The following is a 13,618-nucleotide window of genomic DNA, read 5'->3' on the forward strand; positions in this document are numbered from 1 at the left end:
CCCTACTGTTGTTTCCCTACACATTCAGAACCTAAAGAGGTGGAACTACTATAAATATTTTCTATTTATATCAAAATACACCCACAACTTTTTGGTGAAATAGGTTTATGTTACCAAGTATACGAATGCTAAAAATCTTCTCTCTTGACTAAAGCACATTCTGTAATTACAGCAGGTTTTTTTCTTTTCTTTTTTTTTAAAGAGCCTGTAATGTGCCGTCTACTTTCACAGGGCTCCTGAGGTTTCTAAACCTGAACGTGGGAATGGTGTAACGCCTGCCATCCGGGAACTGGGGTTAGGGATTGGAATAAATAATATACACAGAAAGTGCTGGCCAAAGAGAAAGGAGTCACTCAATATGCATGAGTTATGGGGAAGATCACAGAACTTGTAAAAGACATTTGAGATTGATCTAAGGGGTATGTTTACTAAATTTAACTATATTGATCCTGAAAATAATCTCTTTGCAGTTTCTCTCTGAAAAGAAAAAAAAAGGAAGGGAACTAAAGCAGAGAAAGAAACCTATGTTTTCAAACATTTCAAATTGCTACATCATAGTCAGAGACTGAGTGTACAAATGTAAAGAGTGGAGAAATGAGGCAATTTTCCACTTACTTCAAGTCGGTAGAAATATCTGTCTCAATTGTCATGATCTTTCTCAGGAAAATGGCCTCATCTTTCTGTACTTTCATGTAGACCTAGCTTGAAAATCATTGCATATACAAGATACTTTCCTTATATCATTGCATAGATCATTGACAATTTTGTATTGTTGCATGCATCATTGTATATATAAAACGTGTGTATCAATTGACTATCATTGTACACACTGCAGACAATTTTGAATATAGTTTTGCATATATTATTTGCATAAATCATTGGCATTATTGCATATCCAATAACAGATTTTGCTAATGCACAGATAATATGTACACTTCTCTTTCGCTATTCTGCATTTTTTCCAGTGATCTCTTTTATGGCAGAGGCTCTGCCCCAGAAAATAGCGAGGTTTCAATAAAGGAGTCCCTGAGGCAGATGGCATGGAGATATTACTTGCATCCCTAATTATTTTGTTAATAAACAATAAACTATATTTAGTTACCAGTGAGAACATTTTCATTTCGTAAATGTGCCTCTGACCCTTTTCTTTCTTAAGTGAAGGAAGCAGTAATAAATAACCAAACCTTGTTTGGTATAAAATGCTAGCTAGAGACTAGGTTTTGATGATATAGATGAGAATCAGTTTTGAAATTCACTTAATTTTAGCCACTTAGCTAAAATCTCCTACAGAAGTTAAAGGGATTTTCTATCATGATGAGTTAAATTTGAATTCTTAAAACTTTCACTTTGAATTGTGCATTCCTTCAGTCAAGTCTGCTAGGTATCTCTGGAGCATTGCCCAACCCTCACAGAATGAGAAAGTCCTTGCTCATTTCCAGCACATCAGAATACCCTGTCCACTCACCTCCCTGACCCACATAGACCATTTGCTTCCGCCACAGTGAGGAAGGGATGGTGACTGTGTTCACAGGCCTGGGCGTGCTTATGTATGAATAATAACTGCAGACAAGTGAAACTTGTTAAAACTGAATTCCAAATGACTGTTCCTTCCCCAGTTTTGTGCGTTTTGAGCATGAGAGTTCTGATTCAACCCAAGGACCTTTTAAAGATAATGGCTAAAGATTTAATTTATAAAGATTTAACGGATGACAGCAACCAAATGATTCTCAAGAATGAGCAAATACACGTTCTTGAGTGAGAATGCACTTACTATATATTAAGCCAAAAATAATATTTAGCCTAAATACGATGAGTGCTTTAACAAAAATCTCAGCTCTTTGCTGAAGATACATTGTGAATCACGAATATTTGTAAATATATATATCTTTTTATTATAGTTCAACTTATATTTGTCTTTCATGATCTGTGCCTTTCTTTCATGTCATACAACTGGGCCCAAGGACTTTTCTCTCTCGTTTCAGGGCTCTTTCTTCCAGAATGTCATTTATTTGTCAGTTCGTCCCTTCACATATTCATTTATTATTTAATTAATTCTTGTTCACTCTTTTAACAGATATTTATTCAGAGCGTCTTAGGTCTAGGGAACCATGGGTAGCTCTGGTTATTAAATATGGCAAATAAAGAACTCAGTCCTTGGCTTCACAAAGTTGATTTTCCTGACTTGACTTAAGGACTTGTTCAGGATTTGTTTTGGGTTCTACAACTTAATTGATTTCTGCAGCAACATCCTTCCCTCAGTTTTCTCTGTAAATAGAGATCAGATTTATTTGATAACCCAAAGATAACTATTGCATGTCTGAATTCTGAAGCCCTATTTAACTTACCTCCTCCACCTTCACTGAGCAATATATTGTGTGAGCTGTGTTGTGAACAATGTTTTTATGGTTCTTATTTCATCAGAAAGAAGAACATCTTGGGGATGATGGCATTTTTTGGACAAAGCCAGTGAATATGCACTTGACTAAGGAAGTTGCGAAACTATTTCTAATTAACCACGTTGTTTCCAAAATCCTGTCGACTTTAATAGGAATGCATGCCAGAGATGAAGAATCGGGTGAACCAATGGATTGGCCTACAAAATTGGCGTCTTGCCCACATAACTTTTAATTTTTTTAAAAGCACGTGACTCAGTGCTTGCCCCAAACTAAGGAATTCCTTGACCCTAATTGCATTCAGGGGTGCAGTGGGCAGTAGGATACTGGGGTATGACTTGAAGCTCTTCCATTTTTCTTATAAGCAAGAATGAAACAGCAGTTCCCTAGTAGTTGCAGAGAGGGGAAAATGACTTCAGTGACTTTGACTTTGTTATAATATTTTCATCGGCTTTTATGTTTTGCACACAAGACTTCATTTCTGTGAACCTTAAATGAATGTTAGGGATCTCTTTTGCCAATAATGAAGTCTTTATTAAGTAAAGAATATTTTTGTACATACTTCAAATAAATAAGTAAATTCTATCCTGGTGTATAAAAAATGGTCTAGTAAACTGATGAAAAAAATTCTTTAAAAAAACAAAACACAGGGGTTCCTGGGTGGCTTAATGAGTTAAGCAACTGCCTTCAGCTCAGGTCCTGATCCCAGGGTCCCAGGATCAAGCCCAGCATCCTTGGGCTGCCTGCTCAGCGGGAAGCCTGCTTCTCCCTCTCTCGATGCCCCTCCCCTTTCTTATGCTCTCTCACTCTCTCAAATAAATAAAATCTTTAAACACACACACACACAAAACACAAAACCCTTAATGGCTGGCATCTAGAAGTGCTCTATAAATATTTGCTGAATGGATAAACCAGGGAAGTTATTCATGGTAAAAATGGAAACGACCAGACTCTTTAATAATAAAGGTTATATATAGTCAAATGTTACTTAGCGATAATATAAATAATATCCCCCCTGATGTTAATAAAATAGATCAACCAAAACTTGGATAGCTGTTAGTTTTAAAGCAATAAGAAATAAAAATCACTTGATAGTATTGCTAATAAATTCAACATAATAGTTTGTATTACATTCCAACTTTCTTTGTGAATGAAATGAAAAGCTATTTAGTCCAGCCTCCCAACTGAAGTAAAATTCCCCTCTGAAGAAATTCTTATTATCCAGCTTTCAGTTGAATAGCTCCAGTAACAGGGAGCTCACTACTTGCAATAATCCACTCTATTGTTGATGTTATCATAATGTTTTTTAAATTGTCATACTGAATTCTGACTATCTCTAATTTTAATCTTCTTTTCCTGATACCACCACCTACAATAGCACACAGAAAACATCTGTTTTCTCTTTGTTATAGTATTTCCAAAACATAAAAAAAAAAAAAAGAACATACATCTTATGCACCGTGTGGTTAGGAAATTTAAAAATTACAGGGCATGTCAATGTTGAAGATTTTCTAATCAAACTTAATTATTATATTACATTAGTTAGACTTGTGTACATGTGTTCACTTTTACATCCTGGCTCAGGCTAACTTCCTGTGAAAATCTACTCTTTCTGATGAGAATTGAAATGGCACTGTGGCTTCTATTCAGAACGGGAAGCTCATCGTACCTAATTTTGAGCTCACATTAGTTTCAGCTGCTATCCAGCCTTTATGCAATTTCATGCAGCAATATAGTTCTTGTGTCTGGCTTTCATTTCCCTTGTCTATTATAGCATATTCCTAAGGTAATATTTAACATTAAAAAAACCAAATTGGCTTAAATCAAAGGTCTTAAAATATAATTGACCTGCGAAATTCCTGAAAATGTGTATTTTTTAAATATATGAAACTAAACTTGCTTTGCAGTAAGCCAATTTCTCACATCTCAGATAATGATTTACCTCTGAAGTGAGGAATATGTAAAGAAGCCTCAATAGATTTGCTTTTAATTTTACCTAATTCCAGGAAATTAACTGATTTTAATGATGCAATTCTTTTTTTTTTTTTAAAGATTTTATTTATTTATTCGACAGAGATAGAGACAGCCAACGAGAGAGGGAANCCTCAATAGATTTGCTTTTAATTTTACCTAATTCCAGGAAATTAACTGATTTTAATGATGCAATTCTTATCTGGATACTATCAACATTATAAAGAGATCTCCCTGCAAATTTTTGTAGTGTAGTATGTAGGATNGCAGGGGGAGTGGGAGAGGAAGAAGCAGGCTCATAGCGGAGGAGCCTGATGTGGGGCTCGATCCCACAACGCTGGGATCACGCCCTGAGCCGAAGGCAGACGCTTAACCGCTGTGCCACCCAGGCGCCCCTAATGATGCAATTCTTATCTGGATACTATCAACATTATAAAGAGACCTCCCTGCAAATTTTTGTAGTGTAGTATGTAGGACCCTTGAAGGAACAACTATATTTAATAAGGAAATTTTTGTTCTCCCAGCAAAGTATTTGTTTCAGATTTCTTCAGATCAGTTTGATATTCAGTTTTCTTTCTTGATCAAATTCCAAAATGTAAAGAATTTGCAGTAAAATGAGTAATCTATGGACAGACAAACGCAACCAAGTGTTGAATCAAGAAGTAAATTTTTTCACTCAGTTCAAGCAAAATGTTAATTTCAAGAATATAACTTAAAGCTGCATAATCTATGTACATTAGGGTACATACTTGTGGATTTTGTGGCATTCTTGTTGCACCATTGAGAAACTTTATATCTTTATTTTTTCAAATAGTAGAAGATAGAAATTGTCACCCCTTGATTTTTTCTTGTAAAGCTTCAGCATCTTTGGTCCCTACAAAGAAATTTGATGAAATTATGTGCTCTTATCACTTTGATTACTCTGAACATTCTTAGTTTTTTTTCTCTCTTAAAATGTCAATTCTATGAGGTTGAGCATTTTTTAGTATGTTGTATAGCATATATTCCTTTGTGTGTGTGTGTCTGTGTGTGTATATGTGTATGTACTGCCTGTTAGGAGTCCTTGATCATTTTAATAGATTGAATTGTCTGAATATCTCTTACTGATTTTCGCAACTTATTTATACATTTTGTATATGAGTGTTTGTTGGTTATGTTTGGAAATACCATCCCTTGATCAGTGATTNTTGATCCGTGATAATCCATTTCACTCTCTTATTAATGCCTTTGGATAATCAATAATTTCTAATTTTAGTATAATTTAATTTATCCATCTTTTCTTATATAGCTAGTGCTCTTGAGTCCTGTTTAAGAAATAAATCTTTCCCAACTCCAGGAATATGGTGTTCTTCTCCTATATCATCTTCTAGAAGCTTTAACGTTGGACCCCTTGCATTTGGATCTACCTATTTTTAACTTGATTTTAACTTGATGTGTAAGGAAAAGCCACAGTTCACTTTTTTCCCATGTGGATATCCAACTGACCATATATTATTGAAAAAAAAATACCTCCTTTCTCTACTAGTTCCTTGTATTACCTGTGTCATAACTTATGTGATGGCATGCACTGCATACATGGGCTTTTGTTTCCGGAATCTGTATTTTGTTTATTTGGTCTGTTTGCCTATCCTTGCACTCATAACACCTATATCTTAATTTATAATAATTTTATAATAAGTTGTAGTATTAACTTATTGAATAAGTATAGTTATCAGGAAAATGAAAATGAAGCTTATATTGAGCCAGAATATCTAAATAAACTTGCAGGAAAAACAAACCAACAAAAGGGCTAACAACATCAAGTTTTGGTAAGGATGTGGTGCAACAGAAATTCATGACAGCACCACTGTGTGTGTTTGGGGAGGCCGGGGTAAAAATGGACTCAAGTACTTTGGGAAACTGTTGGCAAAAAATACAAACATGTTTGGACCCACAATCCCACTCCTGGGCATATGCCCAACAGAAATACAGAAATAGATGTTCACAGACATGAAGAAGAATGTTGATGACTGAATTATTCATAATATCTCCACACTGGAGATATCCACACATTTAACACTAGAATGGATACATAAAGAGAAGTAGATTATACAATGTAATATCAGACAAGAAAGAAAATGAACAATCTAAAACCTGCCAAGTGCAACTTCATTGATGAATCTCTGAAGCAATTCTTTGGGGAGGAGAAAGGTGAGCACATTTGGAAAAGGACACCGTGAGAGCTTATGGGTTTCTGGCAAGGGATTCCTTTACGGATCTGTGTGGAGATTACATGGTTGTGTTCATTTTGTGATAATTCCTAATACAATATGTTTATGATTTGTTCTTTTTTCTATTTATATGTAAAGCCTTAATAAAAATGTATCAAAAATGTTTTGAATGTAATACTGCAAATATAGTATTATAGTTAGATGCCACCATTTCAACACTGTATTTCCACAAAGTAAATTAAGGTTGCATTTTTATTCCTATGCATTGTGCACATTAGTTGTGAAATGGATAATGCATTTGTTCCTAATGGCCATCTTGGTTTATTACTGATGATAAAGCAAATTGTGCTGGTACAAGCTCAGATTTGCAGTCAGTCAAGAACATTTTACATCATAATTCAGTTAGTTATCCTATTAAGTCTCTCTTCCAGCTTTATGTAATTGACAAATTTCATAAGCATGTCTTCCATGCCTTAGATAATAAAAATATTAAAAATGACAGTGTACAGGATGAAAGCCTGTGGCACATCATTAGGGAGCTCTCTTCAAGTTGACATAGTCATTCATCAACATATTTGGGGCATAATTATTAACCAATTTTGAGTGCTCCCAAAACTGTTATCTTCCAGACCACAGTTTACCATTTTATATTTATCAGAAATATTGCCAAATGCTTTGCTAAAATCAAGTTAGACATATATCTGTGGAATTTTCTGTGTTCTATTAAACAAGAACGTGATCAAAAGGAAATCCTTATAACCCACTAACACTACCTCCAGTATCACCAACCCCCATTTCTCTTTTATTCTGAATGCTTATAACCCACATACCAGATTTTGAAAAAGAGCTTTCTTACCTAGTTTTGTTTCTAGATTCACTAAGTTCCTTGTTTTTAGTGTGTGTGTATGTGTGTGTGTGTGTGTGTGTTGGTGGTGGTAGGGGGAGCTATCTTTACTTCTGGCAGCTCCTTTGATAAACATTCAGAGAAGCTAGGTTACATTAATGAATAATGCTGGCATTATTTGGGATATAAGCTGAATGTTTCAAAAAAGTTAAAGGAACTCTGCCTCTCAGCTTATGTCCAAACATGTCACAGGCAATTCCTGTACTCAGTTAGTTCTGCTCCTCCCAGGATGAAGTGAAAGCTCTTGTCTTCGTTGGAGAAGGTAGAAATGGGAGACAAGCAGTTCCGTCTACTTGTCGTCTAATAATGTCTGATCAAATCACTGCTTTTTTGTTGTTGTTGTTTCAAAATGTACTTTAATACTCTTTTGTTTTAACCATACATAGACATGGATTTTCCCATATTTTAGGAACGACCGTGGCATTGCCATTTTCGCTTCTCTAGCTCACCGCAGACTCTAATTAAGGGCCAGAGCTCTCTTTTCTGGCTTCCAGTCAACAAGTATCTAAACTTGGTTGAAGCCTATTCTAGTTCTTCTAAGTAGGTCAGATGCCACACCTTCTAGCTGTTTATGTCCCACTGTAAATAAAGTCTGAGCTCATTAGGAGGCAACTTTTTGCACTTCTTCAGCTGCTATTTTTTTCATTTATCAAAGAGATAATTCTCAATTGTCTGCTTAAACTCTATTTTTTCAAATATTGCCTTTCATCGACCGGTCTTATTATTTTAGATCAGCTTTCATTTGCACCTCAAAATACACTGTTCATGATACTCTTACATTACATATGTTTTTCAATGTTCAGAGGGTCTTTTCAATCCGTGGAATCATGTCTTTCTTTTTTTTTTTCTTTGTCAATTTTGAAAAAAATTCAATCATTACTTCTTCAAATGTTTATGTTCTATGTATTTGTTTTATTCTAGAACTCTTTAGGCTTATCATTCAAACTCCATCTTTACCCTCCTTGTCTACAAATGTTAACAACTTTATTGATGTATCATCGATGTATACTAATAGGTACATATTTAAATTATACAATTTGATAATTTTATGTATGTTACACCTATGAAACCATCACCACAATCAAGATGATTAATGCGTCCATTACCCCAAGAAGTTTACTTTTGCCACTTTGTAACCCCCCCTTTTTTAAGATTTTATTTATTTATTTATCAGAGAGAGAGAGAGGGAGAGACCACACAACCATGGGGAGAGGGAGAGGGAGAGGGAGAAGCAGGCTCCCCTTTGAGCAAAGAGCCTGATGCGGGACTCATCCCAGGACCCTGGGATCATGACCTGAGCTGAAGGCAGATGCTTAACTGCCTGAGCCACGCAGATGTCCCTGTAACCTGCTTTTCTCCCCCTCCTTGTCCCCCTTCCTCTGGCAATTACTGATCTGCTCTTGTTCCTGTATATCATTTTGCATTTCCTAGAATCTTATATAGATGGAATTGTACCATATGTACTTTTTTGGTCCTGGATCTTTTCAGGTTATTTTCAGATTAATCATGTAGTGTGTATCAGTGTCCATTCCTTTTGATTACTGAATAGTATTCTGTAATGTGGATGTACACCATTTGTTTATCTGTTCATCTGTTGATGGACATGTGGGTTGCTTTGAGTTTTGGGCTATGACAAGGAAAGCTGCTAAGAACATCATGCACAGGACTTTGTCATGTTCACAGGCTTCATTTTCTCTTGGGAAAATACCTAGGAGGGGGACGGTGGGATCGTATGGTAAGTAGTGAGAAACCAAAGTACCTTCCTCCATGCAGAGGATTCTTTGCTCAGCTCTGGGTGGTTTCTCCATTTATGTATGCTAATCATTACTCACCTGAAGACTTGAGGGAGGCCCCCTGCTGCCCTTTCTTTTGCTTCTGACTCCAGCCAGCTGGTCTCAACAGCTCTCTCTTCTCAATTCAAAGACTCCGCCATGTTCTGCCTAGGTTCTTTCTAATGTCTCAGCCTGGAAACTCTCACGATAGGAAGCGGGGAAGCAGGACTCACTTCATTTTGTCCTATATCTCAGGGATCCCAACCCTTTGTTGCCTCATATCTTAGGGTCTTGCAAACTGTCATTTTGTATATTTTGACTGCTTTTCCATTGTTTCAGGTGGGGAAGTAAATTCAATCCCTATGACTCCATCTTGGTCAAAAGCAGAATTTCTTGAATTCTAGCATGTTTCATTTTTTCCTATATTGACTTCTGTATGAATCCTTCAAATATTACCTTTCAGCTGAGCGATTCTTTTTGAGGTAACATGTAATTTGTGTATTTTCCTCTGTCAATGACTACATTTTTATATCTAAGATCACTTTTTGGTTCTTTGTAGTATCTGTCTGTAAAACACTTTATTTCTCCTGGTTGTATCCTGATCATTACTGCTGTTTTTAATGGATACATGACTTATTTTATATTTTTGAGAACCTAAAACATATTTATTTCCACTGGTCCTCAATGGTTCTTACATCTGAAGTTAATTTCCATTGAACTTTTGACTTTGTTAGCTGACTTTGTGGCATTTGTTTTCTTTCCTGTGATATGAAATGTTGCTTTGTACACTCTTCTGGACAACCAGTCTCTCTGTCTCTCTGGCTCTGTCTCTCACCTCCTTTTCTGCCCGATAGTTTTGTGACTTTATTCAACTTCCCATGTCCCCAGTCCAGAACCACATCTGACGTGGATGACCTTGTGCCTTTGTCGGGCAGGGTTATTAGAGAATCACAAGTCCAGTCACTGAGTCAGTGGTGCGGAGCTCATATATACCTGTTTTCTAACTAGCTTTTTTTTTTTTTAATTTTATTTATTTGGTGGGGGGAAGGGGCAGAGGGAGAAGGAGACTGCCCGCTGAATAGGGAGCCTGACTCCGGGCACCATCCCAGGACCCCGAGATAACGACCCAAGCAGAAGGCAGACACTTAACTGACTGAGTCACACAGGTGCCCTGGTTTTGGTTTTTTTTTTAAGATTTTATTTATTTAGTTGACAGAGATAGAGACAGCCAGCGAGAGAGGGAACACAAGCAGGGGGAGTGGGAGAGGAAGAAGCAGGCTCATAGCGGAGGAGCCTGATGTGGGGCTCGATCCCATAATGCCGGGATCACGCCCTGAGCCGAAGACAGACGCTTAACTGCTGTGCCACCCAGGCGCCCCCTGTTTTCTAACTTCTTTGAGCACAGGATCATCTAAGCCATATTTCTAAGTCAGTAAGCAGCTGGTTTAGTCTTGTCTCACAAGCAAGTTAGTCCTGGGCCAGTCTTAATTTTCAGCCCTGACCCAGGCTTCCTTTCTCTGACACACATGGAGAGACTTACATTTACTAGTACTCCCCAGGAGCTGGTACCCCGCTGCCTCTATGTATTCCCAGACCCTGACTCTAGCCAGCCTCTGCTTTGGTCCTACCCATTGCCTTGCATTTTGGTTGCATTTCTTGTGCATGGAGATGCCTATCTTATTTTTTATCCTGGCTATGTCTTTTCAATTTCCTTTTTATCTGTCTTATCTAAAAATACTATGTATTTAGAGCAGAAGGAGGCCTCCAAGCCTGAACTCATAATACGATCTTGCCTGAAAGCCTCCTTTTCAATTTATTCTTTTCATCTGATACATATTTTTCAACCAGTTATTAAAGGTGGTTCTATACTTAATTGAAAAAATTTTTTCTACGTTTTTATTTTAAATTAGAATCTAGGCTTATAATCTCTGGTGGTGTTTCAACCACCCACTTGGGCATAATGTTTATGCAGGAGCCATTTATCACTAGAAAAGAAATTTCAAGCCCTCTCTTGAACCACCTACTAAGTTTTTCTTTTCTCTCAGAAGTACTGAATTATAAATTATAAAGCAGAAATGGCCATCATAATTACAAGCTTTCCCTAAGTTTAGAGGGCTAGTTTCATCCATTTCTCCAGGTTCTCCATTATAATTTATCACTCAAGTAATCCCAGTAGAATGGGACACTAGAATATAAACACTAGGTATCTTTATAATTCACACACACACACATACACACACACAATGTGTGTATGCATGTGTGAGAGAGGGAAAAAAGAGAAAACAGAAAGACAGGGAGGGATGAAGGGAAGTCTCAGAGGAGAGGAAGAGAAAGAGAGGGAGGGAACAGCATCCTTCCGGCCTAGGGAATGGTAAGAGTTCTCTGTAAGTGCACATCTTACAGTTCATGCTAACAACTTACTAGTTATCTACTGAAATTTTTGCATCTGTTATTTCCAAGTAAGAGTTAGTGTTGTCTTCTTAGAAACTAAGAGTTTATGACTATTCAGTATCTCCACCTCCTCTACCTTCTCTGCAACTTTGCAGTGTTTTCCTTTGAGCGATCACAGCATCCATGGGGAAGGCATTTGCCCTCTTACACTCTCCACAATATGTTGGGGAGCACTTCTCTCTGATATACCATTTTCCTGAGGTTTTTGTGATGAAAGAGTTACCATCCTTAATCCTTGGATCAATAGAGACTACACATTTCACAAGCCAAATGAACCAAGTAATCAACTTCCCCAAATTACACTGCTTTATAGATCAAAGAGGAATAGGAAACTTTTCATCGATCTTTCTACCTTGTTCTTCAGGAAAGCCTGACATTTGCCCTCCCCTTGAGGTTAATCATTATTCTCTCCACGTGAACTTCGGCAAAGGAATAACTTTTAACTCATATTTTACCTTCTTTTAGAATTTTGCTTCCCTTAAAGTTGACAATGAATTCTACTTTTTAAAGTAGTGACATTAATGGGATTAAGTAGTTGTAAGTTAATTGCCTCCTTATTGAAAAACTGTAATGCAGCAAAAAATTGGGTAACTTAAAAAAATTTATACTGGAATATTTGTTGAGGACTAGTTAGGAGTAATATTCTAATTTCACTGAACAATTAATTGCTCACATTTGCCCCTCTTCAGTCATTGTAATAATAGTGTATTTACTTCAATGACCAAATCACCTTGTTGCTTTTGGTAGCACACAGATAGAATTCTCTATGCAGTTAGCTATAGAATTTCCCCTAAGTTTGGAGCAATATATCTAAAAGATAAGAAAGTATATTTATAATCTCTTGATGATGGGGTATGTTATTATCCCATAAATTCATCTACAGCTCCTCTAACATTTTACAGAATTCTAGGTAAAATAGGCATGTGGATGATAGATGACATTTGCTCAGGAGAAAATGAGCACATAATTACACTATAAAGAGGTTAGAGCATCAATGTTACCCAGCTGGAAGAATATTAGTTGAAGTCCCAGTGGCATCTATAAAGGATACTCCATAATGTATTTGTAGAAGGCCAGTGTGTCTGCAAAGCATAATGTATCTGCTCAGGCCAATTAACAGATGTAGAATAATCCGTGGTCAGTTGTAGAACTTCAATTCTAAATCCATTTTCCTCTTTTGCTTCCACCTTCTTCAGGTGCTGGGGGACGGTCTCCATCCGACAGTGACCATTATCAATGGCTTCAGGTTGACTTTGGAAATCGGAAGCAGATCAGTGCCATTGCAACCCAAGGGAGATACAGCAGCTCAGACTGGGTGACCCAATACCGTATGCTGTACAGTGACACTGGGAGAAATTGGAAACCCTATCATCAGGACGGGAACATCTGGGTGAGTCGCTGTCAGAAAGGCAAACACAGAACTGAGTGGCAGATTTGTGACCCCAACCCTCCCAGTCCTGGCGGAATTCTAGGGAGGTGGAAAGGGTTGGGTGTGACCTGGCTGAAGGTTAATTGTGCTATTTTTGTTTCTTGTCTTTCTGTTTGTGTCCTCTGGTACTTGCTGAAAGAGAAAAGAAATGTGAGTGAAGCCAAAGAAAGTGGGGAAATGGATCTAAACCCCATTGTGCCTTGCCCCACCCCCTGCCTTTCCTAAATGGTGGCAAACCCTTATCTTGCAAAGAGGTTGTGTCCTCTTCCCTCATTTCTAGTATATTTCACAGAAAACAAAATCTCCCAATAAAACTGTATTGAAACCTGAAAAAAAAGTTACATAAATAATTTAATGATAGTAGAATACTAGAATTTCTTTAAACACAGTATTTCAAGTTACTGTATTTTTGTCTGGAGTACAGATCTGAAATGGTACAAACTGTACCAAAATACTGAACCATGAGTTAACAAAATAGAATGAAAAAA

General features: G+C 37.0%; 1 protein-coding gene across 1 annotated transcript in view; it reads left to right on the top strand.

Moving 5' to 3' along the window:
• Positions 1 to 13,618, top strand: part of CNTNAP2 (contactin associated protein 2) — a 1,777,718-nt gene that overhangs the window by 508,771 nt on the left and 1,255,329 nt on the right. The window contains exon 3 of the mRNA XM_034648877.1: positions 12,898 to 13,091. Within this exon, the coding sequence (XP_034504768.1) occupies positions 12,898 to 13,091 (194 nt within the window). The remainder of the gene's footprint in view (positions 1 to 12,897; positions 13,092 to 13,618) is intronic.

The sequence above is a fragment of the Ailuropoda melanoleuca genome, chromosome 1 (genome assembly GCF_002007445.2).
Source record: "Ailuropoda melanoleuca isolate Jingjing chromosome 1, ASM200744v2, whole genome shotgun sequence".
NCBI lineage: Eukaryota > Metazoa > Chordata > Mammalia > Carnivora > Ursidae > Ailuropoda > Ailuropoda melanoleuca.